Source organism: Ursus arctos, unplaced genomic scaffold (assembly GCF_023065955.2).
Source record: "Ursus arctos isolate Adak ecotype North America unplaced genomic scaffold, UrsArc2.0 scaffold_23, whole genome shotgun sequence".
NCBI lineage: Eukaryota > Metazoa > Chordata > Mammalia > Carnivora > Ursidae > Ursus > Ursus arctos.
In genome coordinates, this window is record NW_026622908.1 from 19,351,507 (window position 1) to 19,376,566 (window position 25,060).

At 35.4% G+C, this 25,060-nt stretch overlaps 2 protein-coding genes across 9 annotated transcripts in view; one reads left to right on the top strand and one right to left on the bottom strand.

The window, feature by feature from the left end:
- The window catches only part of IMMP1L (inner mitochondrial membrane peptidase subunit 1), an 87,686-nt gene extending 71,473 nt beyond the window's left edge, over window positions 1–16,213 (bottom strand). The window contains exons 1-2 of one of the 5 annotated variants that reach the window (XM_026512180.4): window positions 16,090–16,202; window positions 3,960–4,021 (exon numbers count right to left, since the gene is read on the bottom strand). The gene's annotated coding sequence lies outside the window, so the exon portion shown is untranslated. Of the gene's footprint in view, window positions 1–3,478; window positions 3,791–3,959; window positions 4,022–16,089 lie in introns of those variants that run through there. The other 4 variants (XM_026512179.4, XM_026512182.4, XM_026512188.4 and 1 more) reach the window with 4 other exon arrangements.
- Window positions 16,214–16,328: 115 nt separating this feature from the next.
- The window catches only part of ELP4 (elongator acetyltransferase complex subunit 4), a 241,613-nt gene continuing 232,881 nt past the window's right edge, over window positions 16,329–25,060 (top strand). For 2 of the 4 annotated variants that reach the window (XM_057317073.1, XM_026512178.4), the window contains exon 1: window positions 16,329–16,580. In XM_057317073.1, the coding sequence (XP_057173056.1) occupies window positions 16,358–16,580 (223 nt within the window). In that variant the 5' untranslated portion in view covers window positions 16,329–16,357. The remainder of the gene's footprint in view (window positions 16,581–25,060) is intronic. The other 2 variants (XM_057317074.1, XM_044389034.2) reach the window with 2 other exon arrangements.

Consider the following 25,060-nt stretch of genomic DNA (forward strand, 5'->3'; position numbering starts at 1 on the left):
ACTGAGCCCTGTGGCGGGCTGTGCTTAGTGTGAAGTCTGCTTGGGATTCCTTCCCTCTTCCTCTCCCTTGCCCTCTTCTCCTCCCCCTGTTCTCTCTCTCTAAAATAAATAAATAAATCTTTAAGGGAAAAAAATGTATGGATAAACAAAATGTGCTATATACGTACAATGAAATATTATTCAACCATAAAAAGAAATGAAGTTTTGGTGCATGATATAAGATGGATGAACTCTGAAAAACATTATGCTAGGTGAAAAACATTATGCAAATGCTAACAAAGAACAAATATATGATTCCACTTATATGAGGTACCTAGATAGGCAAACTCATAGAGACAGGAAGTAGAATAAAAGTTACTAGAGGTGGGGCAACGGAGGAATGGGGAGCTATTGCTCAACGGGGAAAGAGTTTGTTTGGGATGATGAAAAAGTTCAGAAAACAGATAGTGGCAATGTTCATAAAACATTGTAAATATACCGAATGACACTGAATTGTAGAAATAATTAAAACAGTAAATTTTATCACAAAAAGTTTTTCCTTAAAAAAAAAGGGCTCAAGACCTTGAGCCACCTAAGAGGGTTGGCATAACTACTTCAATTAGAGAATCATGATTGAACTACTAACAAGCTCTAAAACGAGTATATTCCAGTCCTCAGTGAGGGAAAATGATCATCACATATGATAGTAATTTACTAATTCCATGTGAATTCATTTAGGAAATGTTAATAGAAAAAGGAAACATGATTTGCTTTATTTTTAAAACAAATTTAACCTCAGAATACCAAACTATAAATTTATTTTCAAATCTTTCATCATGAAGAATGATAAAATTATACAGGCATACCTCTGAGATGTTGCAGGTTCAGTTCCAAATCACCACAATAAAGCAAGTACCACAATTAGGTGACTCAAATTAATTTTTTGATTTTCCAGGGCATATAAAAGTCACATTTACACTGTAGTGTAGTCTATTGAGTGCAATAGCATTATGTCTAAAAAAATGTACATATCTTAGCTTAAAATAGTTTTTTTCTTTAAAAAAGGCTAACCATCATATGAGCTTTCCGTGAGTCGTAATCTTTTTGCTGGTGGAGAGTGCTGCCTCAGTGTTGATGGCTGCTGATTGATCAGGGTGCTGTTTACTGAAGGCTGGTTGGCTATGGCAATTTCTTTAAATAACACAATGAAGTCTGCCACATAGTTTAATTATTCCTTTCATGAATGATTTCTCTGTAGCACGAAATACCACTTGATAGCATTTTACCCACAGCAGAACTTTCAAAATTAGAGTCAATCCTTTCAAACTCTGGCACTGCTTTCTCAAGTAAGTTTATGCAACTTTCTAAATCCTATTGTCATTTCAACAATCTTCACAGCATCTTCACTAAGAGTAGATTCCATCTCAAGAAACCACTTTCTTTGCTCATTCATAAGAAGCAACTTCTCATCCATTCACATTTTATCATGACACTGCAGCAATTTGATCATGTCTTCAGGCTCCACTTCTAGTTCTCTTGCTATTTCCACCACATCTATAGTTACTTGCTCCACTGAAGGTTTGAAACTCAAAGTCAACCATGAGGAGTGGAATCAACTTCTTCCAAACTCTTGTTAATGTTGACATTTTGACCTCTTCCCATGAATCATAAATGTCCTTAATGGCATCTAGAATGGTGAATCCTTTCCAAAAGGCTTTTAATTTACTTTGCCCAGATCCATCAGAAGAATCACCATCGCAGTTACAGGCTTACGAAATATATTTCTTAAATAATAAGACTTGAAAGTTGAAATTACTCCTTGATCCATGGGCTGCAGAATAGATGCTGTGTTAGCAGCCATGAAAACATTAATCTCATTGCACATCCCCATAAGAGCTCTTGGGTGACCAGATACATTGTCAATGAGCAGTAACACTTAGAAAGGAATCATTTTGTGGGAAGTCTCAACTGTCAACTTAAAATATTCAATAAACTATGTTGTAAATAGATGTGCTGTCATCCAGGGGTTCCTGTTCCTTTTATAGAGCACAGGTAAAATACATTTAACATAATTCTTAAGGGCCCTGGGATTTTCAGAATGATAAATAAGCAATGGCTTCAAGTCACCAGATGCATTCGCCCCTAAGAAGAAGCTTAGAAGCTTTGGAGCCAGACACTGACTTCTTCTACCTATGGAAGTCCTAGATGGTATCTTCTTTCAATGGAAGGCTATTTTGTCTATGCCTACATTGAAAATCTGTATTTTATCATAGCCACCATTGGTAATGATCTTAGCTAGATCTTCTGTAATACTTGCTGCTTCACCATGCACTTTCATGTTATAAAAACAGCTTCATTCTTCAAACCTCATGAACCAACCTCTGATAGCTTCTAATTTTTCTTCTGAAGTTTCCTCATCTCCCTCAGCCTTCACAGAATTGAAGAGAATTAGGGCCTTGCTCTAGATTAAACTTTGGCTTAAAAAATGTTGAGGCTACTTTGATCTTCTATCCAAACCACTGAAACTTTCTCCATGTCAGCAATGAGGCTGTTTCACTTTCTTGTCATTCCTGTGTTCACTGGAGTAGCATTTTTAATTTCCAAGAATTTTCCTTTGCATTCACAACTTGGTTAACTGTTTGGCACAAAAGGCCTTTCAGCATATCTAGTCTTTCAACATGCCTTCCTCACTACGTTTAATTATATCTGGCTTTTGATTTAAAGTGAGACATGTGGGACTCTTCCTTTCACTTGAACACTTAGAGGCTACTCTTGGGTTATTAACCGGCCTAATTTCACGTCTCAGAGAATAGGGAGACCCAAGGAGACGAAGAGAGATGGAAAATGACTGGGAGCAGGCAAAACACACACAACATTTGTTGGTTAAATTCACTGTCCTATATGGGCACAGTTTGTGGTGTCCCAAAACAATTACAACAGTAACATCAAAGATCACTGATCACAGATCACCATAACAAATAATAATGAAAAGGTTAAAATATTGTGAGAACTACCAGAATGAGACACAGAGACACGAGTGAGCAAATACTGTTGGAAAATGGTGCCAGTAGACTTTCTCAATGCTGGGTTGCCACAAACCTTCAATTTATAATAAATGCATTATCTGTGAAGTACAATAAAGCAAGGTAAAATAAAACAAGGTATGGACTATAATACAAAATGACCTTTAACTTTTTTTTTTTAACTTTCCATTTGGGGAATGAAAAAGCATAAAAAGTAAAAATGTGACATTAAAATTCTAAAGATTTTTTTTGAGAGAGAGCTTGCAAGCGGGGGGTGGAAGGGGGGTTGCGGGGAGGGGCAGAGAGAGGGAGAAAATCTTAAGCAGGTTCCATGCCAGCATGGAGCCCGATGCAGGCCTCGATCCCACAACCCCAGGATCATGCCCTGAGCCAAAATCAAGAGTCAGACACTTAACCGACTGAGCCACCCAGGTGCCCCAAGATTTTTTTTTCTTTAATCAACATCCATGTATTACCTTATAGCTCTGTAGATTACCAGTATAGACAGTCTTGATTGGGTTCTCTGCTCAGGGTATCACAAAACCAAATATCAGGATTTCAGGCTGAGATCTTCTCTGGAGTCACTGGGGAGGAATCCACTACCCAGTTTTTCTAGGTTGGTGGCAGAATCCTGTTATCTGCAGCTGAGAAATGGTCTAAGGTTCCCTCTTCGTATTTGCTGTCAGCTGAAGGCATCTCTCATCTCCTTAAGGTGTTCCGCATTCCTTTTCTGGTGGTCCCTCTATCTTCACACCCAGCATATCACATTCATCAAGTGTTTTGATTTTAACTTCCTCTTCTTTACCACTAGAGAATATTCTCTTTTTCTTTTTTTGTTTCCTTTTTTTTTTTTTTTTTTTAAAGGTCTCATGATTAGCTCAGGTTCACATGATCAGTCTCCCCACCCTTTGGTCAACTGTGCCATATGACAACATAATTGGGGAAGTGATATCTTACCATGTTCACATGTTCCAGGGCTTAGGGTGGGTCATCGTTGGGAGGCCACATTCAATAAAATTCTAAAGATTTTTAAAAGCAAATATTTTTTAAATTATTAAAGATTTTGTTCCAGTGCTAGACAATCCTAAAAAAGTTCTTTAACCTTAACTGATATTAAAATTTCCATGGTCTGGAGAAACAAAGGATCCAATTTCCCTTTCACCACATTAACATAGGTCTTAGGAAACTCAGAATCTTTCGCCTCTGGGTTAAATATGTTGCACTTACTATCCCAGTTGTTTCATACCTCATTTTCCTCACCATCCCGGTCATTCTGAATAGCAAGGGAAACAGGCTTCATTTCTTATGCTAACATCCATAAATTGGCTAAATAAAGGGCTATCTTTAGGAGGATACGGAGTTTGGGTCCAGGTGTAACTAGTAAATAAGGGCATGGATTTTTATCATCAGACAGCATAGCTCTGTTGTGAATCTTTGTTCTATCACTTATTAGTTAAGTGACTATGATGACTAATTTTATGTGTCGACCAGGCCATAGGATACCAAGAAATTTGGTAAAACATTATTCTGGGTGAGGGTATTTCTGGAGTAGATTAACATTTGGATCAATAGAGCCAGTACAGCAGATCACCCTCCCTAATGTGAGTGTGCATTACCCAATCCACTGAAGGCCAGAACAGAATAAAAGGCTGATCCTCTGGCCAGTACAAGGGAGTGAAAAAGCATCAACATACTAGAGATTCTGAAGAATTTTTATAAGATAGGATGTATGAAATCATAATGATAGGTAGGTTAAGGCGGAAATGGCAGAGCTGAGTAGTTGTGAAAGAGGTGGTAAGGCCTACAAAATGTAAAATATTTACTATCTGGTCTCTGAAAAAGTATGCTGACCCCTGGCCAATCACACACACAGGAGAATGTTTCAGGAAAGATAGAGGACTTTCATTATTGTGACTCCAAAGGGGTTGTGGGCCGAATCAACAGTTATGGAGAATAACCTACTAAAAAAAGATAAAAACTGCCTGAGAGGAACTTGGGCTCCAAGTATGGTGGCTGGAAACCTAGGATAGGATCCTTCTTATCTGGTTATTAGAGAAGGGCCTGGACTATCTGCTTATCCACTCTAAGCAAAGCACACCAATAAGTAAATCCTATCCACCTACAAAACACTCTCCATCAGTATTCTTTCTATTTAGGGTAAAGATTTGCTAGAGAAACAAAAGAGAAAAGCTACTCCAGTAATCTATATTATTTAACTGGTAATATATCAACATGAATGGACAACCAAAGATCACCAACATTTAAGGAAACCACAGGAATGAAAAAGAAGATCCATGATGAAAAATAATATAAATAACTCTAGAGAAAACAGAGGTAATTAAAAGAGGTTAGAAAAAAGAAAAAGAATTCTATTTAACATCTTTGGAGAAAATGCATAAGATATTGAACCTATAAAACAAGAAGCATATAAAAGAGTTAAGATTAAAAGAACAAAGAGTAGAGTTTAAAGAAATTTAAAATACAAACCTTGTCCACCACCACCTCCCCACACACACAGAAAAACTTGAAAAGTTGGAAAACGCTGAAGAAATACAGAGTAATAACCCAGTGTGTGTAATGATCTCTCTAAAACAGTGCAGGTGAAGAGACCCCTCTCTCTCCTCCAACACACACACACACATGGAAAAACAATGGAAAGGACCCAGAAAATACAGAGCCAGAGAAAGAAAATATACGTATTCCTAGACACATCTTTGATCTAGAATAGAGTTTGTCAAACTAGGGCCCATGAGCCAAATCCTGCCAGCACCATTTTAACAAATAAGGTTTTACCGTAACACAGAATGCTTATTTGTTTACATGTTGTCTGAGGCTGCTTTTGTACCAACTACAACAGTAGAGCTAAATAGTTGCAACAGGGACCATATGGTCTGCAAAGCCTAAAATATTTACCATTTGGTCTTCTACGGAAAATTTGTCAAATCTTGATCTAGAGCTACGCTGTCCAATAGAGTAGAAGCTAGCCAAATGTAGTGTTCAAATTTAAATAATAAGATTAAAAATTCAGTTCCTCAGTCATATCAGCCACATTTCAAGTACCTAACAGCCATATGTGTACAAGGGTTATTGTGCTGGATGATGTAGATATAGGACATTTCCATCAATATAGGAAATTCTACTGGACAGGGCTTAGTTGGATATTACCATAATAGATTACTAGAACTGTATTTTAATTATTGCTTTAAAAAGTACTAGAGTGAAAAACAAAAAACAGGTAAGAGAAGGAGGAAGAAAGATAAAATTCAGAAAAAACCAGAAATTAGTAATGTTGGAAATAGAAATAATGCATAAATCTAAGATGTCCTTCTATGAAAATAGCTTTAAAATAGGTCTTTTAAAAATAATGTTTCAAGTTATTCAGAGAAAAGAACTGAGAGAAAATCCAAAGATACAGCATTACAAATGAGTAAACAGCATCAAAGATATGGAAGAGATTACAAAAGAATTCAATGTAAGGAATGCAGTTAATTAATGCTATCAAAATTGAAAATAATAAAAAAAGTATTCCCTAAGAAAATATAATTCAAAGAAAGAAAAGTAGAATAATTATATGGAACAAGAATCGTGAAGAAAAGTTTTAAGATTTGTATAATAGATGGCTCCAATTTAGTTCTGAGTTAACAAGGAAGATGTTGCGCAGATTTTTAGTTTTCATCTTATAATGCAAGAAACATACCCAGTATATAAAGTATAAACATATTTCATATCCAGACTCTTAAACTAGAAAACAGCAGTCCAAAATAACATATTTCCCTCTCTTAACACTATTCATCATACCAAGAATTATATATTTCTTTACAGGGGAGCTTGATTAGTCTGTGTGACACTCCATGCAAAATCAGATGTAAGAAGCTTCAAATGGAATGCTTTTAAATATTTGGCCTTTCCCTGGACTTCCATAATTATTCATACTGAAGATGAACTGATCACATCTCATCAGAAATGTCCAGGACAATTAGAAACCATACAGGCTTAGATTAGCACATCTTTATGCTTATAAGAGTCCTCAAGCTGACACACGAAAAGAGCACCTGACACCAGTCAGTATTTTTCAATTCCTTACTTGGGCAACATACAAAAATAAATAGTCCCAGTTTGGGAGATATACTAATACCATTCTAGCTCTGGAATTTCTTTCTCTTTTACCACTAAAAATTTTTAGTGTTCTAGTGTTTACCACTAAAAATGTCTTATTTACCCTTATAGATACATTTACTTAACAAATCTCCTTGAACCAAAACAGGTTTACCTTTTGACACATTTACCCTATGACACTGAAGACATGAGTATACAACAGATTTTTAAATTTTAAATTCCCCAATTTTCTGTTTATATTTAAACATCTGCTAAAATTAGGATGAACATAAGTACTCATGTGCCCTGGGCAGTCCCAGATTATACCTGCTTTCTTGGCATCCAATATAATTAGTTATTTCAGCATTCTTAAAATGTCCTAAAAAATTCATGAATCAGTGAAGAAATTAAAACAAAATACAGAAAATACTTTGAAATAAATGTTGATGAAAATATAAAATGTTAAAAATTGCAGGACGTAGCTTAGAGCAGTATTTTGAGAAATTACACCCTTAACTATATTTTTATTTTATTTTTTTAAAGATTTTTATTTATTTATTTGACAGAGAGAGAGAGACAGCCAGCGAGAGAGGGAACACAAGCAGGGGGAGTGGGAGAGGAAGAAGCAGGCTCTCAGTAGAGGAGCCTGACGTGGGGCTCGATCCCAGAACACCGGGATCACGCCCTGAGCCGAAGGCAGACGCTTAATGACTGAGCCACCCAGGCGCCCCACACCCTTAACTATAAAACAGTATATTAGAAAAGGAAGAAAATCAATGAATTAAGCTTTTATCAAAAACAGGAAAAACCAAAATCTCAGCCAATCAAAACAAGTTAATGTAGAGGAAAAAAATAAAGAGCAGTAATTGACAAAATAAAAAGTAAACATAAAAGAAAAAATTTTAAAGCCAAATGTTGGGTTTTTAGAAAAAGAATAAAAATGAAAAATCCCTAGCAAATCTAACAACAAAAAAAGGAAAGAAAAAGAAACACAAATAATATCAGTAATTACAGTCATTAAAAAGGTACTTAAAGATGCTTCTAGTATGGTGAAGTAAGCTCCTAACAGACAAACTCTCCCATAGATAACAACCATAAACTCGAGACAAAATACAAGAACAATTATGTGAAGGCTCTACAGATTGAATAGAAGCAAAGAAATTTTGCTGAGGAGTCAAAGTTGTAAAAAAAAAAAAAAATTGCCAAAATGTTTCTTATTTTTAGCGATTTAACTTGAGCACAGAGCAATACAGGTAGCTAAACAAACAAAAGTCATCCTTCTGAAGAATCACAAATTAACCAAAGGAATGGAGAGTCCAGATAGTAATTTACCAGATTAGTGTCACTTTACTTATTGACAGATTAATGATTCCATATAGCAAGGAAAGAATTGTCTTTTCAATAAATGGTGGTAGATCAATAGGCTATCCATATAGAAAAACAAATACACCTTTACCTGCCTCACACCAAAGGAAAAAAAAATCATTTCCGGCAGAATGCAGATTCAAATATTCAAAAGTAAACATCAGGGCTTTTAGAAGAAAACACTGAGATCATCTTTGGAATCTTGGAGTAGGCAAATTTAGCTATAAAGCAAAAAACTGATACATCAGAATATATTCTGACTAAAAGTGAAAAAACTAACAATATGAAAAGGTAGGGCACGACTAGCTGGCTCAGTTAGTGGAGCATGCGACGCTTGATCTTGGGGTTGTTAAATTCGAGCCCCATGTTGGGTATAGAGATTACTTTAAAAAAATTTTTTAAAGAATATGAAAAGGCAAGTCACAGCGTAAGAAGATATTTGTAACACATTTATTCCAAACTGGACTTTTACCCAAAATATAAAAAGAACTCCCAAAAATCTAGAAAATCCAACAATCCAACATTTAAAAAAAATTAGCAAAGACACAGCCTCCTCACATAAGAGGTTTATCTAAATGGCTAAAAGCATATGAACAGGTACTCAACTTCATCAGTCCAAATCCAAATGACAAGGTCATACCACAACCCTTTCAGAAAGGCTAAAGTAAAAAGAAAATATTAAGTGTTGGTAGGGATGACAAGCAACTGAAATTCTCAAACATCCCTGGTAAGAATGTAAATTGGTACAACCACATTAAAAAGATAATTGGCCACAAATAGTAAACTAGCCAAATCCCTTTCAAAGCAGAATGGATAATGTATTGTGATGTATTTACAAAATACTGTAAAGCAATAAATAATCCACATTATGTAGACATTAATAGCAATCATTTCACAAATATAATGAGCAAAAGAAGTTAAAGACAATAGTAAACTGTATGGCTTCATCTACATAAAGTACAAAAACAGGAAAGCAAATCAGGACTTCGGTTTCTCTTTATGAGTGTACTAAAAGGAAGCAAAATAAGATTACATGGGGTCCAAGAACTCCCTCTGTACAGGCAAGACCTTGACATTTATTCATTCAATCATTCTGCCAGAACACCATCAGACCCTACAGTAAGCCTTCACAATATTTCTGTTAATATGGTTCACCTGTATAATCACAATGGCAATACAGACCCTAGGTCTCAGAAAGCCACTGAAAGACCAATTGGAGAGGTACCCATTTCAGTCATGAGATGCTAATTGCTTACCATGACCAATATGCTCTTTGGTTTACCTTAAGTAGGTAGAGGCAGTCTTTCAATTGCATTTGAAAACTTGTCAGAATACCAACTTGTTGGAACCCTTATGAAAATGGTCCCACTATGTGGCAATAAGGGTGATACACATGTTGCTTATGGAACACTCAAACTGAAATTTTATACAGCTAATTCCTTATTAAAGCAGTTTTAGAGTTACAATAAAATTGAAAGGTACAGAAATTTCCCATATACTTCTGACCCCACAAATGTATAGCCTCCCCTATTATCAATGTCACTCACCAGAACAACACATTTTTTACCAAGAACGAACCTACACTGACACATCAAAATCACCCAAAGTCCATAGTTGACGTTAGGATTCACTTTTGGTTCTATACATTCTATGGGTTTGGACAAAAGCATAATGACATATCCATCATACAGAATATTTTCACTGCCCTAAAAATTCTCTGTGCTCTGCTTATTCATCTCTCCCCTCAACCACCTCTAGCAACACTGATCTTTTTATTGTCTCCACAGTTTTGACTTTTTCAGAATTCCACAGAGTTGGAATCAGTATGTAGCTTTTTCTAATTGATTTCTTTCAGTTAGTAATTTGCATTAAGGTTCCTCCATGTCTTTTCATAGCTTCATAGCTCATTTGTTTTTAGCACTGAATAATATTCCATTGTCTGGATATACCAAACTTTATTTATCCATTCATTTACTGAGGGACATCTCGGTTGCTTTCAAGTTTTGGTAATTATGAATAAAGCTGCTATACACATCCATGTCCAAGTCTTTATGTGAATGTTTCAACTTCTTTGGGTAAATGTATAAGAGCATGACTGCTGGAGGATATGGTAAGAGCATGTTTAGTTTTGTCACAAATCTCCAAACGTCTTCCCAAGTGGCTGTACCACTTTGCATTTTCATCAGCAATGTATAAGGGCTCCTGTAGTTCCACATTCTCACCAGCATTTGGTGGTGTCAGTGTTTCAGGTTTTGGCCACTCTAGTAGGTTTGCAGCAGTATCTCAATGTTGTTTAAATTTGCGTTTCTCTGATGACATATGTGAAGCATTCTTTCATTTGCTTTTTGCCATCTGTATGTCTTCTTTGGTCAAATGTCTGTTAAGGTCTTTGGCCCATTTTTAAATCAGGTTGTTTATTGTTGAGTTTTAAAGAGTTCTTTGTATATTCTGGATAACAATATTTTACCAGATATAACATTTGCAAATATTTTCTCCCAGTAAATGACTTTACTTCTCATTCTCTTGACATTGTCTCTCACAGAGCAAGAGTTTTAAATTTTAATGAACTCGGGCTAATCAATTATTTCTTTCATCAATCTATTTTTGGTATTGTATCTAAAAAAGCATAAGATACCCAAGGTTCTCTAGGTTTTCTCCTATGTTATCTTCTAGGAGTTTTATAGTTTCACATTTTATGTTTAGATACGTGGTCCACTAGAGTTAACTTCTGAGAAGGTTGTAAGGTCTGTGCCTAGATTCTTTTTTTTTCCTTTGCCATGTGTATGTTGTTCCAGCACCCTTTGCTGAAAAGACTATCTCTGCTTCATTGGGTTGCCTTTGCTCATTTGTCAAAAATCTGTAGATTATATTTATGTGAGTCTATTTCTGGGTACTCTATTTTGTTCCACTGATCTATTTGTCTATTCTTTTACCAACACCACACTGTCTTAATTACTGTGGCTTTAAGTAAGTCTTGAAGTCAGGTAGTTTCAGTTCTCCAACTTGGTTCTTCTCCTTCAATATTGTGTTTGCTATTCTGGGTCTTTTGCCTCTCCATATAAACTTCCAAATCAGCTTGTCAATATTCATAAAATAGCTTCCTGGGGTTTTGATTGGGATGGCATTTGAATCTACAGATCATTTTGAGGAGAACTGACATCTTGACACTGAGTCTTCTATCCATAAGCATGGAATATCTTTCCATTTATTTAGTTTTTCTTTGATTTTGTTCATCAGAATTTTGTAGTTTTCCTCATACAGATCTTGTACATATCTTTTTTAGATTCATGCTTACATATTTAATTTTTTTGGATACTAATGTAAATAACATTGTGTTTTTAATTTCCACTTCCACTCATCATTCATTGTTGATATATAGAAACTGATTACTTTTTCTTTTCTTTCTTTCTTTCTTTCTTTTTTTTTTTTTTTTTTTGTTGTTGAGAGAGAGAGGGAGCACGTGTGCACACGTGTAGGGCAGGAGGGGCAAAAGGAGAGGGAAGAGAAAGAATCTTAAGCAGGCTCCATGTTAGGAGCCTCACACTCCTGAGATCATGACCTGAGCCAAAATCAACAGTCAGACACTTAACCAGCTGAGCCACCCAGGCGGCCTTGACACAATTTCATTTTGATAGCAAGGAGAGATGGCTTTACTGAGAATGTGTAGGATGAAGTGCAATTTGAAGGATAAGTAGAAGTTAACTAGTGGCCTTTTGGAGGAAGAAAACATGAGAGAATAAGTAAATGCTGGAGTAAAGGAGAATGATAAATGCTAGAGTGCAGACAGTAAGGAAATTTACAGAGTGATGTGGCTAGAGAGGCAAATGGAGAGAACTACATGCAAGTGCTTAATAAGTATTATTTTTATATTATCAGACCTCAATTTTGAAAGGATTAGGATGGCTCTTGAATGAAGAATATACTACAGGTGAACTAAGATGAGGGCTATATGTTCCAGAATGGATTAGAAAGCTATTAAGAAGTAAACTCCACAGGTCTTGGTAATGTCATGGACATGGCAGAATGATGCTTGAGAGAGGACCTAAGTGTAGTGAGGTTCCTTGTCTTAGGCAACTAATCCTGCAAATGGTCCTATCATTTACTGAGATACGAAACACAAGAGGAAGTTCAGTCTGGGGCATTATGAGCTTGAAGCCCCACTAAGAATTTAAAGAAACTGGTAAAGTAAATATCTGAATTTATAATTCTGGAGGTCAGAGAAGTGATCTGGACTATACATGTTCATCATTGATATATAAATGGTAACGGAGGTGCTGGGATTGGATAAAAGTAAGAATATGGACTAAAAAGAGAAGATGATCTTAAGGACTCCACAATTTAATGGCAGAAAGGAGGGGAAAGAGCTTATTTTCATTTATACCCTTTAGCCATTGAATTGTCCCCCCAGCCTTTCAAATACTGATCCTTCTCCTGTGCTATGATTTCCATTCCTTCTATCACATTTAGGCCCTTTTCTTTATCAATTGTCTAGAATTATTTTCCAGTGCCTTATTTTCTCTCTTTAACAACAAAACTCCTCCCTTAAACGTTTGCCATCTCCCTCTATCCCCCTTCATAGCAAAGCTTTCTAAAATATAAAATGGCCTACTTTTATGGAATATTCAACTTCATTTACCATTCAATTCTAAATACAATTATTTGACTTTTCAGTTTACCACTCCTTCGAATCTTCCTTTAACAAAACCTGAAAAACATTATTACTAAATCAAATAAACACTTTCCAATTTTTATTTTACTTTCTTTTTCTCTGCCCAGGTTTTAAATGTCATGTTCCCCAGTTTATTCTTGGTCCTTTTTTCTTCTCATTTTAAAGTATATATTTTCTTCTCATTTTAAAGTATATATCCATCTCTTGGGGTAAATTCCCACCATGTGCTAATTAATTTCAAAGCTGTATGTTTCAAAAAATATACGTATGTTTCATCTAGAGAGCCCTCTCTCATATAGCCCAGCGTGTACTGGACATCTCTACTTGGATGCTCCTAGGGTACCTCCAATTAAACAAATTCAAAACAGATTTTATGATTTCCCATTCCCTAAAACAACCAACACCATAACTACAAAATTCTGCTGTTTTCTTTTATTCTTTATCCTCTGCCATCCACAAACCTGCTCAGAAATCTGTTAGTCATCTTTGATTCCTCTGTCAACTTCCTTGGTCACATCAATTCTACTCCTCAAAGTAATCTCTTAATTCATTCCATGCTTTTCATCCCAACCACAGCAAGCCAATCCATTCTATTCTGGTATACTCTTAGCCAAAACATAACAATCAAATATGATCCTTATGCTGTTGCTTTACTTAAAACTTTTCAGTAATTTCCCGTTTCCTATTATTTTTACAAAAAACAAAAGCCACAACCTTAAAAAAAAAAAAATCAATTAGATCTTTGTCTCACTTCTCCAGTCTCTTCTTAGCACTCTGTATAAATCATGAGAACGACTTGCACAGAAGCAGTGAGACCAGATTTGAAGGAATGGCCCCCTCCTTCTCTTGTAACAGCTTTCATTGTCTATTATGCCCTCATCTTTTACACTTCCTTCATCACACAGGTTAAACTTCCCCCTCAGGAGAAACTTCCCAAGGCTCCTCTCCTTCCTCTCAGTCCAAGTTAGGTATCCTGCATTTGTCCTTCATAGCACTTATACTTTATTATCCTATTTACCCATCTACCTCCCCAAACTATGAACTCAAGGAAAAAAGAGACTATTCTATCTCCTATAACCTGAATGCTTAGCATACTCCCTGGGATTTAGTATGTGCTCAATAAATAATTGTTAATTATTAAGTTATTTTTAATTATTAACACCACACCTAAACATACCCTTTCCACAAATACCTCATTTATTCCAATGTTTTATATTCAACTCTATATAACTGGTAAATTCAAGTATTTGGCATTATTTGCTTTGACAGCAAAAGTTTTGTCTTTGTAAAAAAATTAAGACAGATTAAATAAATTAATTCTATGATAATGTTATACAAAAGATATAGCTTCATTTCAAGAATGCCTTGATGTGCATATATGGCATGCCTTCTGAATTATAAAGTTGAAAAAAATTCTTCAGTTCTAGTAATAACACAAACAGCATCATACCTCCACTTTTAGAAAACTAAAGGATGAAGTAAATGGAGAGGAAACAAGGGAATATGTAGTAAAGAAGCCTAAAAAAGTTCATTATTATTTCAAATTTTTCCAAGCAGTAAAAATAGAGGTTTCCATTTGAAATCAGACTGCTTTGTCCCTTTTTGTTTTGACCTTCTCAGCACTTATTTACTACAAGAAAAAGTTAGCACATACTGTCCAATGTGTTCACTTTAAGTGCTATGCTGTTTTCTATGTGTTAGTATTTCCTCCCCCAAGTGAGAACATTTTTACTTCTATAGGTCTAAAAGGACACATTAGGTCTAAGCAGACATTAAGTACTCAACAGCTATTTATTGAATAATTTAGATTATAAATTTACACTGAGGGAAGGTTCTAAATGAAAGCATCTAAACCTTGATCAAGCTTCCCAGTTGGTATATCGGTAAATAGTAAGGTGGTTTGTTTTATTTTCTAAACATTTTACTTTAAAAACAAAAACAAAACCCACCAGCCACTATTTCACAAGACTAATTGCAATTTATCAAACACAATCAGTTTTAACTGATTTAACCAAAAAGTTTTAACCAGTCACTGAGATTTAAAACAATTCACTGGCAAGAATTTCAATGAGGTTTGGATAGATATATTTTTAAAATATCACTGTCAAAACCAATAATTTAGTAGCACAGGCACGACTTGGGAGTCTTTTTTAGTTTAGACATTTATCAATCACGAATACCTTTAAAAATCACTTACTCCTCCACCCAACTCACTTTTGAGAAAAGTTTTAAATCCAAAGACACAGCTCTAAATGACATGTTTTTTCCGCACATAAAATTCTTATTCTAATAAAGCTCTCAATTCAGAGTTCACAGATCCTCTGCGGAAAATAAAGTACATACACATCTAATACCAGTTTTTTGGGGAAAGAGACCTAAGGTATTTTCTGTTATTTGCAGCTGCCTTAACAACAAGTGACAATTAAATGTGTGAACAAGGTTGTCAGTGTAACACTTGTCATTCATACTACTTATGGAAACGCGCCCCAAGACTTCCAGAAGCACTAATTAAAATTAACGAAAGCTTCTCACGGGGACTTGTCAGAGAAGTACATTTTGTCATTTGCTGTTTGAGACAGGAAAACCAAAGCTCAAGAGTTTTCCCTCTAAGGTCTAAATCCAACCCACCTGCCTGCCACTGGCACTGTCGAACTGAGCCCAGATGCTCAGCAAGCACCTCATTAAGAGTTCCAATTTCTTCAATGTAACACAACCATTCTGAGGGGGAAAAAAATAAATAAAAACAAAAAAACTGGATGGTGAAGGCGGAATGAATTTTCTCTCAGAAATCAAAAATGAAAGGGGCGAGGGAAAGTATCTTTCTTCTTTGCTAAGGAACGGAGAAAGGTGCAAGCTCCTGTTGGTAGTTACTTGATATATCGCTCCACTAGCCTTTTCTTAAACTCAGAGTGAATGAAGGCGCTCGAAACGAGAAAAATGTTGAATGATATTACCCACCTCTAGCCCCAAAGAACCAAGGAACACTCTCAAACAGGACTCAGGTGGGCCTTTCTCACCTGGGCCCAGCAGAAGTCCGCCGTCCCCACGTAGAGCGCACTTTTCAGCAATACTCCCTGCGATTGGTCGACTGGGAAGAGAGCTCTCAATCCTATTGGCCACGAGAGCGGGGATAGTGGGCAAGGAGGCGGGAGTTTGGGGCTGGCTCTGACAGGCCTGCTGCTTGAGTTCCCAGAGTTCCTATTGGGTCATCGCGGGAAGCTCCAAGATGGCGGCAGTGGCGACCTGCGGCACCGGCGCTGGGAGTACTGGATCTATAGCGGCTGCAGCCAGCAAGAACAATGTCACCAGTTTCCAGAGGAAGGGTTCAAGAGCAAGCGGTACCGACAGCGGCTGTTCTCGACTGGTGTCCATCGCGGGCACACGACCGTCGGTGCGGAATGGACAGCTGCTGGTATCTACCGGGCTCCCAGCCCTGGACCAGCTCTTAGGTCGGTTCAGAACGGAGAGTTGGGCTCAACAGAGGGAAAACTTAGGGAGGGCACCTGCCAGGGAAGCCGCCCTAACCTCATATTTCTCTCTGACCCCTCAGCCTTCGGACTTGGAGAGGATAGTCCGGTCTGATAGAGATGGAGGGGAGGAAAAGTTGCATGGAGACTCCTAAATGCTGGTACTGCTCCCACTTTCTACTGTGGTTCTGGCCCGCCAGCCTTTTCTAGGTTACGACGGGATCCCTACATGGTTTTATCTAGAAATACTACCTAGTAAGGGGTAATCATTAATACTTGGAGACGGTTTGGCCTTCAACTCCAGAATCCCCTCCTGGTCTCTGATTGCACCCTTCTGCCAACCCCAGGTAGCTCGTGGTTTCTCCTAACCTACAAAAGTTTGTACCATTATGAGAGATGGGCTTCATTAGAAAATGCTGAAAAAAGTAACTCCCCTCTTTCACCGCCAGGCTGCTTATCTCCTGGTTCTGAATCTTTAAACAAACTCTATTGGCTTTAAGAGAATGGATGTTAAAGACTTATGTGGGTATACAGTAGTTAAAGCCTGTTGTTGATACTCATAGTTATACTAGTATCTGCGTTAAATATATGTGTATATATTTTTGTTAAATTTTTTCTCTGTGTGTTTTGCCGCCCAGAGTTATATTGCAAACGATTTGTTTAAAGTTAATTCACATTTTAATGAGAAAAAGAAGTCCAGTTCTTAGTCTTTCCTGTATAATCTCTGTAATTTTTCATGAGAAGCCTGCTGAAGAATAGCTTGTTTCATAACTGTTATGTTGCAAAGATTGACCAAATTAGATTGGTAGGACAGAGCTGCTGTATTAATAGAGCTTGTAAATTAGTTAGTTCCTATCAGAATGTTGCTTCATTAAAATTGGTCTGTTTATATTTCATAACTTCTCTATAATATGTGATATGTGTCAGTTAAGTCTTACACACTTTCAAAAAATACAACAAATGCCATTGCTTGTTCTTGTACTACACTTGAAATTTCTCTCCGTATTTTTCCCCCTCAGGGTACACTTTTCAGATAGATTTAGTGCAAAGGAAATTGACAAGGAAAGCGACCTGTGAGAAAGTGCACAGCTTCTTGCCTCTGTTATGTCATGTTCTTAACTGGATCCTGGTTATTTCTACACAAATTTAGTATTTTCACTTAATTGTTTCAAGTCTTGCCTTACTAGATTGCATGGTACTGAAAACAAATGATCCAAAATATCTAGTTAGTAAATATTTATCTCAGTTTTTTTCCCTGTTGAGCTTTCCTTGGTGTCATCCTATATTTGAACTTAAAGTTTGGAAGCTGTTCCTAGTCCTTACCTTTTTTTTTTCTTTTATTCAGTAGGGATATGTAACTTCATTCACTTGATCCTGAATCTCTTCAAACAAAAAGGTCACATTTCTGACATTGTACCTTCAATTTCTTATTAGAATAACAAAATTTGCCTAGCACAGTTCATGGCACATAGTTGATTCTCATTAAATTCTTGATTGAAAGAGAAATAATGGGTAGAAAAAAACCTGGACAAGAGATTATGAAAGGGGTAGGATGAGTTATGTTTGAGCTCTCAGAACAGACTCAGACACAGTGACATGAAGAGTCATAAAGCTAGAGACAGTGTAGGTTGATCTTTAGGCTTCAAATTTAGTGTTCTGCACTATGCTGTAGCTGTTTGTTTGTTGTTGTTTTTTTTTTTTAATTTTTGAGAACTTTTGAAGTGGCTTTAAGCATTTATTGAACCTAAGGCACCCACCAGAAAGTTAACCTAAAGCACCTTCTTATGTGTTTCTACAGTGATATGAACTTGAACTGTAATTTAAAAATCTTCCAGATTTGCTTGTGAGATACACTAGTATTTGACTATAACAAGCTTATGCTAAAAATTGGTGTTCGTTTAAGAAAATTGAAACGGAATCAGTGGGGGGATATTTTGAAATATGTTTTGCATGTTAATTCTCAAAGTGCACAGAAGTGGTTGTTATGATAGGAGTCAGTACATTTGGAATCATAAATGTGTCCAGAAGTATTTTAGTTGTTGTTAACTTCTTAATGGCATTTTTGTATTTTTATTTTTTATTTTGTATGGCTCTGTTGAGCAAATCCGTTACATTTGTTTTTCATTAAAGCATTATTTGGAAGTGAAACATTTGGCTGCTTATGTGTATACACATAAATATAAGTAATTCAGATTATATTGTTACTCTAAAATATTTGACTCAGATTGTAACAATCCTAATATAACCATATTGTGACAAGAGAAAATGAAAGCAGGATGTTATGATACCAGAATGGTGAAACTATACTATACCATTGTGATTGTTGCCTAAATATATTCTGTGGTTACTGTGAAACAAGTAAATATTGTATTGTCACTGCTATGCAGTGCAGTGATGTTTTACTACTGCCACTGTCATGTCAATGTAATTTTAAGCATAGATTCAAAATATATTTAGATATATTTTTGAATATATTATACAGGCAAATTGAATGTTGGTCATTTTAAGATATGCTAATATTTCCATTCCTACTCTCAAGTGCTTTATGAATTTGATAGTTCCCTATATCAGCATCTTTTAAACAAGATCTAATTATGTCAAAAACTTTTGTTCTGACAACTTAAATTTTGTTAGATATTGATACACATTTCCCAAGTTCACCACATTTAAATTCAACTAAGATTTTCTAACCCAGCTTCTCAACCCTGTCCTTCCAGGACATTTATGTTGTTACATGAGGACACTGTATGTAAATATTTAATTCCCCTTCTTCAAGGAATCGCCAAATAGTTTACAGTGGGTAAAGGATTCTGGCAGAATTTCTTCTTTTCTAGGGTAAAACGTATAGCTCATCTCAGGATCATATTGTCGAATCTGGGGGAATTCTCCTCCAGCCTCATCCTTCAAAAAGGTTCTTTAAGGAAGGGTGATTTCTCAGGTTTGACTGGCTTAATTTATGTGCTCTTTGGAACTTACTCAATTTTGATAGTCAAGGAAATAGAAGATAGGGATTTGGGATAAAGAATAGTCCAGGAAGAATACTCCAAAGAAGCTTGATGGTAGCTGCCATTTTCAACGTTAATGTCAAAAAGTAATACTGGTGGGCTTATTTCCTTTGCTCCACTATATCTTAGTTAGAATGTGTGATTTATGTTGAGTTGGATTATATATTAATAATAATCCTTATCTTTATGATTATGATACTTTAGCAACTGATGGCTACACATTTAAGGGAAATGTAGCGTATTCGTTTGTATCGATATGTAAATTTGTTTCATGTAATTTAATCTACAGCACCATTCTCACTGTTAATAGCTTTTTCTATTTTGTTTCCTATATTTGCCCAGCTACTAGTTTTGATAATCAAGAGTTGTCAGGATGTTTCCTACCTCCCAGAGAGCGAAGAAAAAGTAGACTTGTTAATGAAATAAACTACAATTTAATTTGAGGTATGGCATTAACTAAGTAGTTCAGGACATTGCTATGAACAAAGGAAGGGATATGAACTTTTTGTACATTGCATTTTCCCTAAAATGACCTTCTATAATTTTATATAAAACTAATCCTTTATAGAAAGGATTGATATAAATCACTGTTGTCTTTTCTGACTTTTTTTTCTTTTCCCTTTTACTTCCTATAACTTTGAAAAAGGAGAGGCACTTACAAAATAAGGTATCACTTCTGTGTCATCATATCCTAATATATTAATTTTTTTTTTAAATGATTTTTTATTATATTCTGTTAGTCACCATACAGTACATCCCCGGTTTCCGATGTAAGGCTCGATGATTCATTAGTTGTGTATAACACCCAGTGCACCATGCAATACGTGCCCTCCTTACTACCCATCACCGGTCTATCCCATTCCCCCACCCCCCTCCCCTCTGAAGTCCTCAGTTTGTTTCTCATAGTCCATAGTCTCTCATGTTTCATTCCCCCTTCTGATTACCCCCCCTTTCTTTATCCCTTTCTTCCCCTACCGATCATCCTAGTTCTTATGTTCCATAGATGAGAGAAATCATATGATAGTTGTCTTTCTCTGCTTGACTTATTTCACTTAGCATTATCTCCTCCAGTGCTGTCCATGTTGTAGCAAATGTTGAGAACTCGTTCTTTCTGATAGCTGAGTAATATTCCATTGTATATATGGACCACAACTTCTTAATCCAGTCATCTGTTGAAGGGCATCTCGGCTCCTTCCACAATTTAGCTATTGTGGACATTGCTGCTATGAACATTGGGGTGCATATGGCCCTTCTCTTCACTACGTCTGTATCTTTGGGGTAAACACCCAGTAGTGCAATGGCTGGATCATAGGGTAGCTCAATTTTTAACTTTTTAAGGGACCTCCACACTGTTTTCCAGAGTGGCTGTACCAACTTGCATTCCCACCAACAATGTAGGAGGGATCCCCTTTCTCCACATCCTCTCCAACAGTTGTTGTTTCTTGCCTTGTCTATTTTTGCCATTCTAACTGGCGTAAGGTGGTATCTCAGTGTGGTTTTGATTTGAATTTCCTTGATGGCTAATGATTTTGAACATTTTTTCATGTGTCTGTTAGCCATTTGTATGTCTTCATTGGAAAAGTGTCTGTTCATATCTTCTGCCCATTTTTTGATTTGTTTATTTGTTTCTCGTGTATTGAGTTTGAGAAGTTCTTTGTAGATCTTGGATACCAGTCCTTTATCTGTAGTGTCATTTGCAAATATATTCTCCCATTCCGTGGGCTGCCTCTTAGTTTTTCTGACTGATTCCTTGGATGTGCAGAAACTTTTAATCTTGATGAAGTCCCATAAATTCATTTTATCTTTTGTTTCTCTTGCCTTTGGGGATGTGTCATGAAAAAGGTTGCTTTGGCCGATGTCGTAGAGGTTGTTGCCTATGTTCTCCTCTAGAATTTTGATGGATTCCTGTCTCACATCGAGGTCTTTCATCCATTTGGAGTTTATTTTTGTGTATGGTGTGAGATAGTGGTCAAGTTTCATTCTCTTGCATGTAGCTGTCCAATTTTCCCAGCACCATTTATTGAAGAGACTGTCTTTTTCCCACCGGATGTTTTTTCCTGCTTTATCAAATATTAGTTGCCCAAAGAGCCGAGGGTCCATTTCTGGGCTCTCTATTCTGTTCCATTGGTCTATGTGTCTGTTTTTGTGCCAGTACCATGCTGTCTTTGTGATCACAGCTTTGTAGTACAGCTCGAAATCTGGCATTGTGATGCCCCCAGCTTTGTTTTTCCTTTTCAACAGTTCCTTGGAGATTCGGGGCCTTTTCTGTTTCCATACAAATTTAAGGACTGTTTGTTCCAGTTCTTTGAAAAATGTCCTTGGTATTTTGATCGGGATAGCATTGAAAGTGTAGATTGCTCTGGGTAGCATGGACCTAATATATTAATTTGACCTTGCTTACCCCAAATTTATAACTTAGAGAATTGCTTTGGGGAGTGTATGGGGATTGAATTTTCTCCCTTTAATATAATTTTCTGGGAAATCTGGCTGGCTCAGTTGGTAGAGTATGTGACTCTTGATCTCAGGGTCTTGGGTTCAAGCTCCACATTGGGTATGGAACCTACTTAAAAAAAAATGTAAAAAAAATTTTTTTTAATTTGAAAAATCATTTTCTATTAACATGAATAAAACAACCTTTCCATCATATTTTAAAAATCCTAAAATCAGAAGATAATTGTCACTTAATAAGATCTTAATTTTCTGGTAATGTTTTCTAAAGTATTAGATTTTTTTTTCTAGTGTTAAGACAAAATGCTGTGTCATTTTCTTAAAATGTAAAATTTTGATAAAATTAACAATTTAAAATATCAAACCTGCAAAGAATCTTCCAACTTTCAAACTCATAATCTTACATGTTGATAAACTATTCTACCTGCTATTTTTAGTGAACTGGAGATAAATAGACTTCTTAAGGAGATCTATAAAGTAAAACCAAGAGTTCATTTGCTTAGTGACTTAAATGTATTGATGATTTTTCTAAGATCTGATTAAAGAGTAGAGGAGCAGTAAACAAGACCATTTTACTCCTTATGTTTCACCACAGAAATAGGATGATTGCTTCCTTACCTGTTACCTTTCAAACATTTTAGTGAACTAATGGGAAAAGATAGTCTATTTTAATTGGGAACTGTTAGTGTGAACTCTGTGTTGCTTTTGAAGTTAAATAAAATTACTAATGGATTTCTGAAGTTAAAGATCGATTAAAATGAGCTTTGGTTGAATGTATCATGTCAAGATATCCTGTCATGGTTGCTGAAGCTTTTTATATTTTGATTAGGACATGGCTACAAACTTACTCTAGTTACAGTTAGAACCTCAGTATAGCAAGTGAGATATATCAAAATACCTTATGCAGAGGTATTGTAGGGAAATGTGAGGTCTCGTCACCCTGAAATTTGGAAGAATAGAGGAACTTTGCTGCTATATGTGTGTATATATGTACATGTCAAATCGTTTTCCCTCATACACAGAATAAAAGCTTGATTTTTAAAATAGTTAATAAGGTGGCTTCATCTTATTCCCCATGACCAATCTTCAAAATGACCAGCCTTTACTTAGGCCATCCAAATTTAAGTCTAGTGAATTTACATGATAGAGCCCTTTAGAAAAAAAGATAATTGCCTTTTTGTAAGAGAAGTCCTGATAGTATATTCAGATGGCTGATTAAAGTCATTAAAATGTCCTCATTTTAAGTTGTTTTAAGTAATGTTCAAATTTTCCAAACATTAAAAATTTAATGTACATAAGATTTTAAATTTAATTGGATGACATTTCCTGAATTATCAGAAACTGGATTATTTGAAATACTCTTACAGAAAATTACCTTCGTTGTGTACTCTCATTCGTATAATGCTTTTCTAGTTCATCAATGAGAAGTATTTTTTACTAATTCTTACTATTATAGTGATCACTATTTATCAAATAGTGGTATATCTTTAATGATTTGTTATAATTAGAAAATAATTGTCAGAATGGTAACAGCTCTTACCCAGTACCTCTCTGAGCCAGACACTTCAGCCAGATATCATTTCATTTAATTGGGAAACTATTCCTGGATCAGTTCTTAACTGTCCCACTGTGAATGACTTTCGCAATCTTGAATTCTGTATCTTAACTATTCCAGTTGTAGGCCTTATATAAGTTCTTAATTTGAGGCTACATGAATGTAGACCCAGGGATGTTTAGATAAGAAATCTAAATCTTTCCTATAAGAAGTAGGTTAAGGAAAGAAAACCAGGTAACTTTTATAATAGTACCTGTTGTAGACTAGACACTGCAGTGTCTGTTACGTACACCTATTAGTTTGTCTTAAATATACACAGAGTGATGATTAGGTATAAAATAAATGCTTGTTTTTGCATGTAAGAGAGGAATAAGGAATTGGAAGATAATTTAAAATGCTCAAAATGCATTTATCAAAAAAATGAAGTGCTCAAAATGGATTAAAAACTTAGTAGCGTTCTATATGTAGCACAAACTGTAGAAGTAGACACGTAGCCTAATCTTAGAGAAATTTTTTTGCTCAGATCTTTTATGGTTGTTATCATCCTATATATTTCAGTTTATGTGAATCTTTAAGTTAGAACAAAATTTGAAGTTATCCTGTGTAGTCTGGTATGACTTCAGGTAGTATATGGAAAGAACCTATCTAAATGTGAAATTAAAATATATATTTAGTCCTATAACAAATCCACCTAAACATAAAAATATATAAAGTACTAATTTCTTTTTAAAATCTTCTATAACAATTTGAAATGTTCTATTTAGAGTCATAAAGTCACCAAATGTCGCATTGTATCTATGTTCATGTATATTACCAAATTTCAAACTCTTTGAAAGATAACATTTATGCATATGTGCAAGGCAAAAAGTAAACACTATCAAAGGAACTTTTCATACTAAGTTTTTCTATTTGATGTTTGCCACTAAACAATTTGTTGGGGGAAAAGTTGTTTATTGATATTCTAAATGTTTCTTTCACAGTTTTATGCACCAAAACCAAAAGACACTGGTAGGATTGTCATCAGTTGTCCAACAATTTTTGAGTATTTTCTTTTTAAATTACTTTAAATACATTTCATTCTTTGATATGCATTTTTATTCTTTTTTAAGTGAATTTGCTAGTATAATTTATAACAATTACAAATAGTAATACTTTTACAAATGTTTTTACAAATGTTGCACAAAATAGTTGTACTCAAATGTCTTTTTAGTGTAGCTCTAGTTTTCTACAATTTGATTTTAAATTGATTTTTATTGAATCACTGTTTGAGTTATATGCTCATGACTGTATCGCCCTAATTCAGATATCCAAAAGAACATTTTCTGCTATTATTAAATTGTATTTTATGATTGTGACTTTTTTGTTTGAAATTACGAAAATATTGTTTATTTCAAATTCTAAATGTATTTAAAAGTATGTCCAGTCTTTGCATATATTATTCATATTGAAAAAAA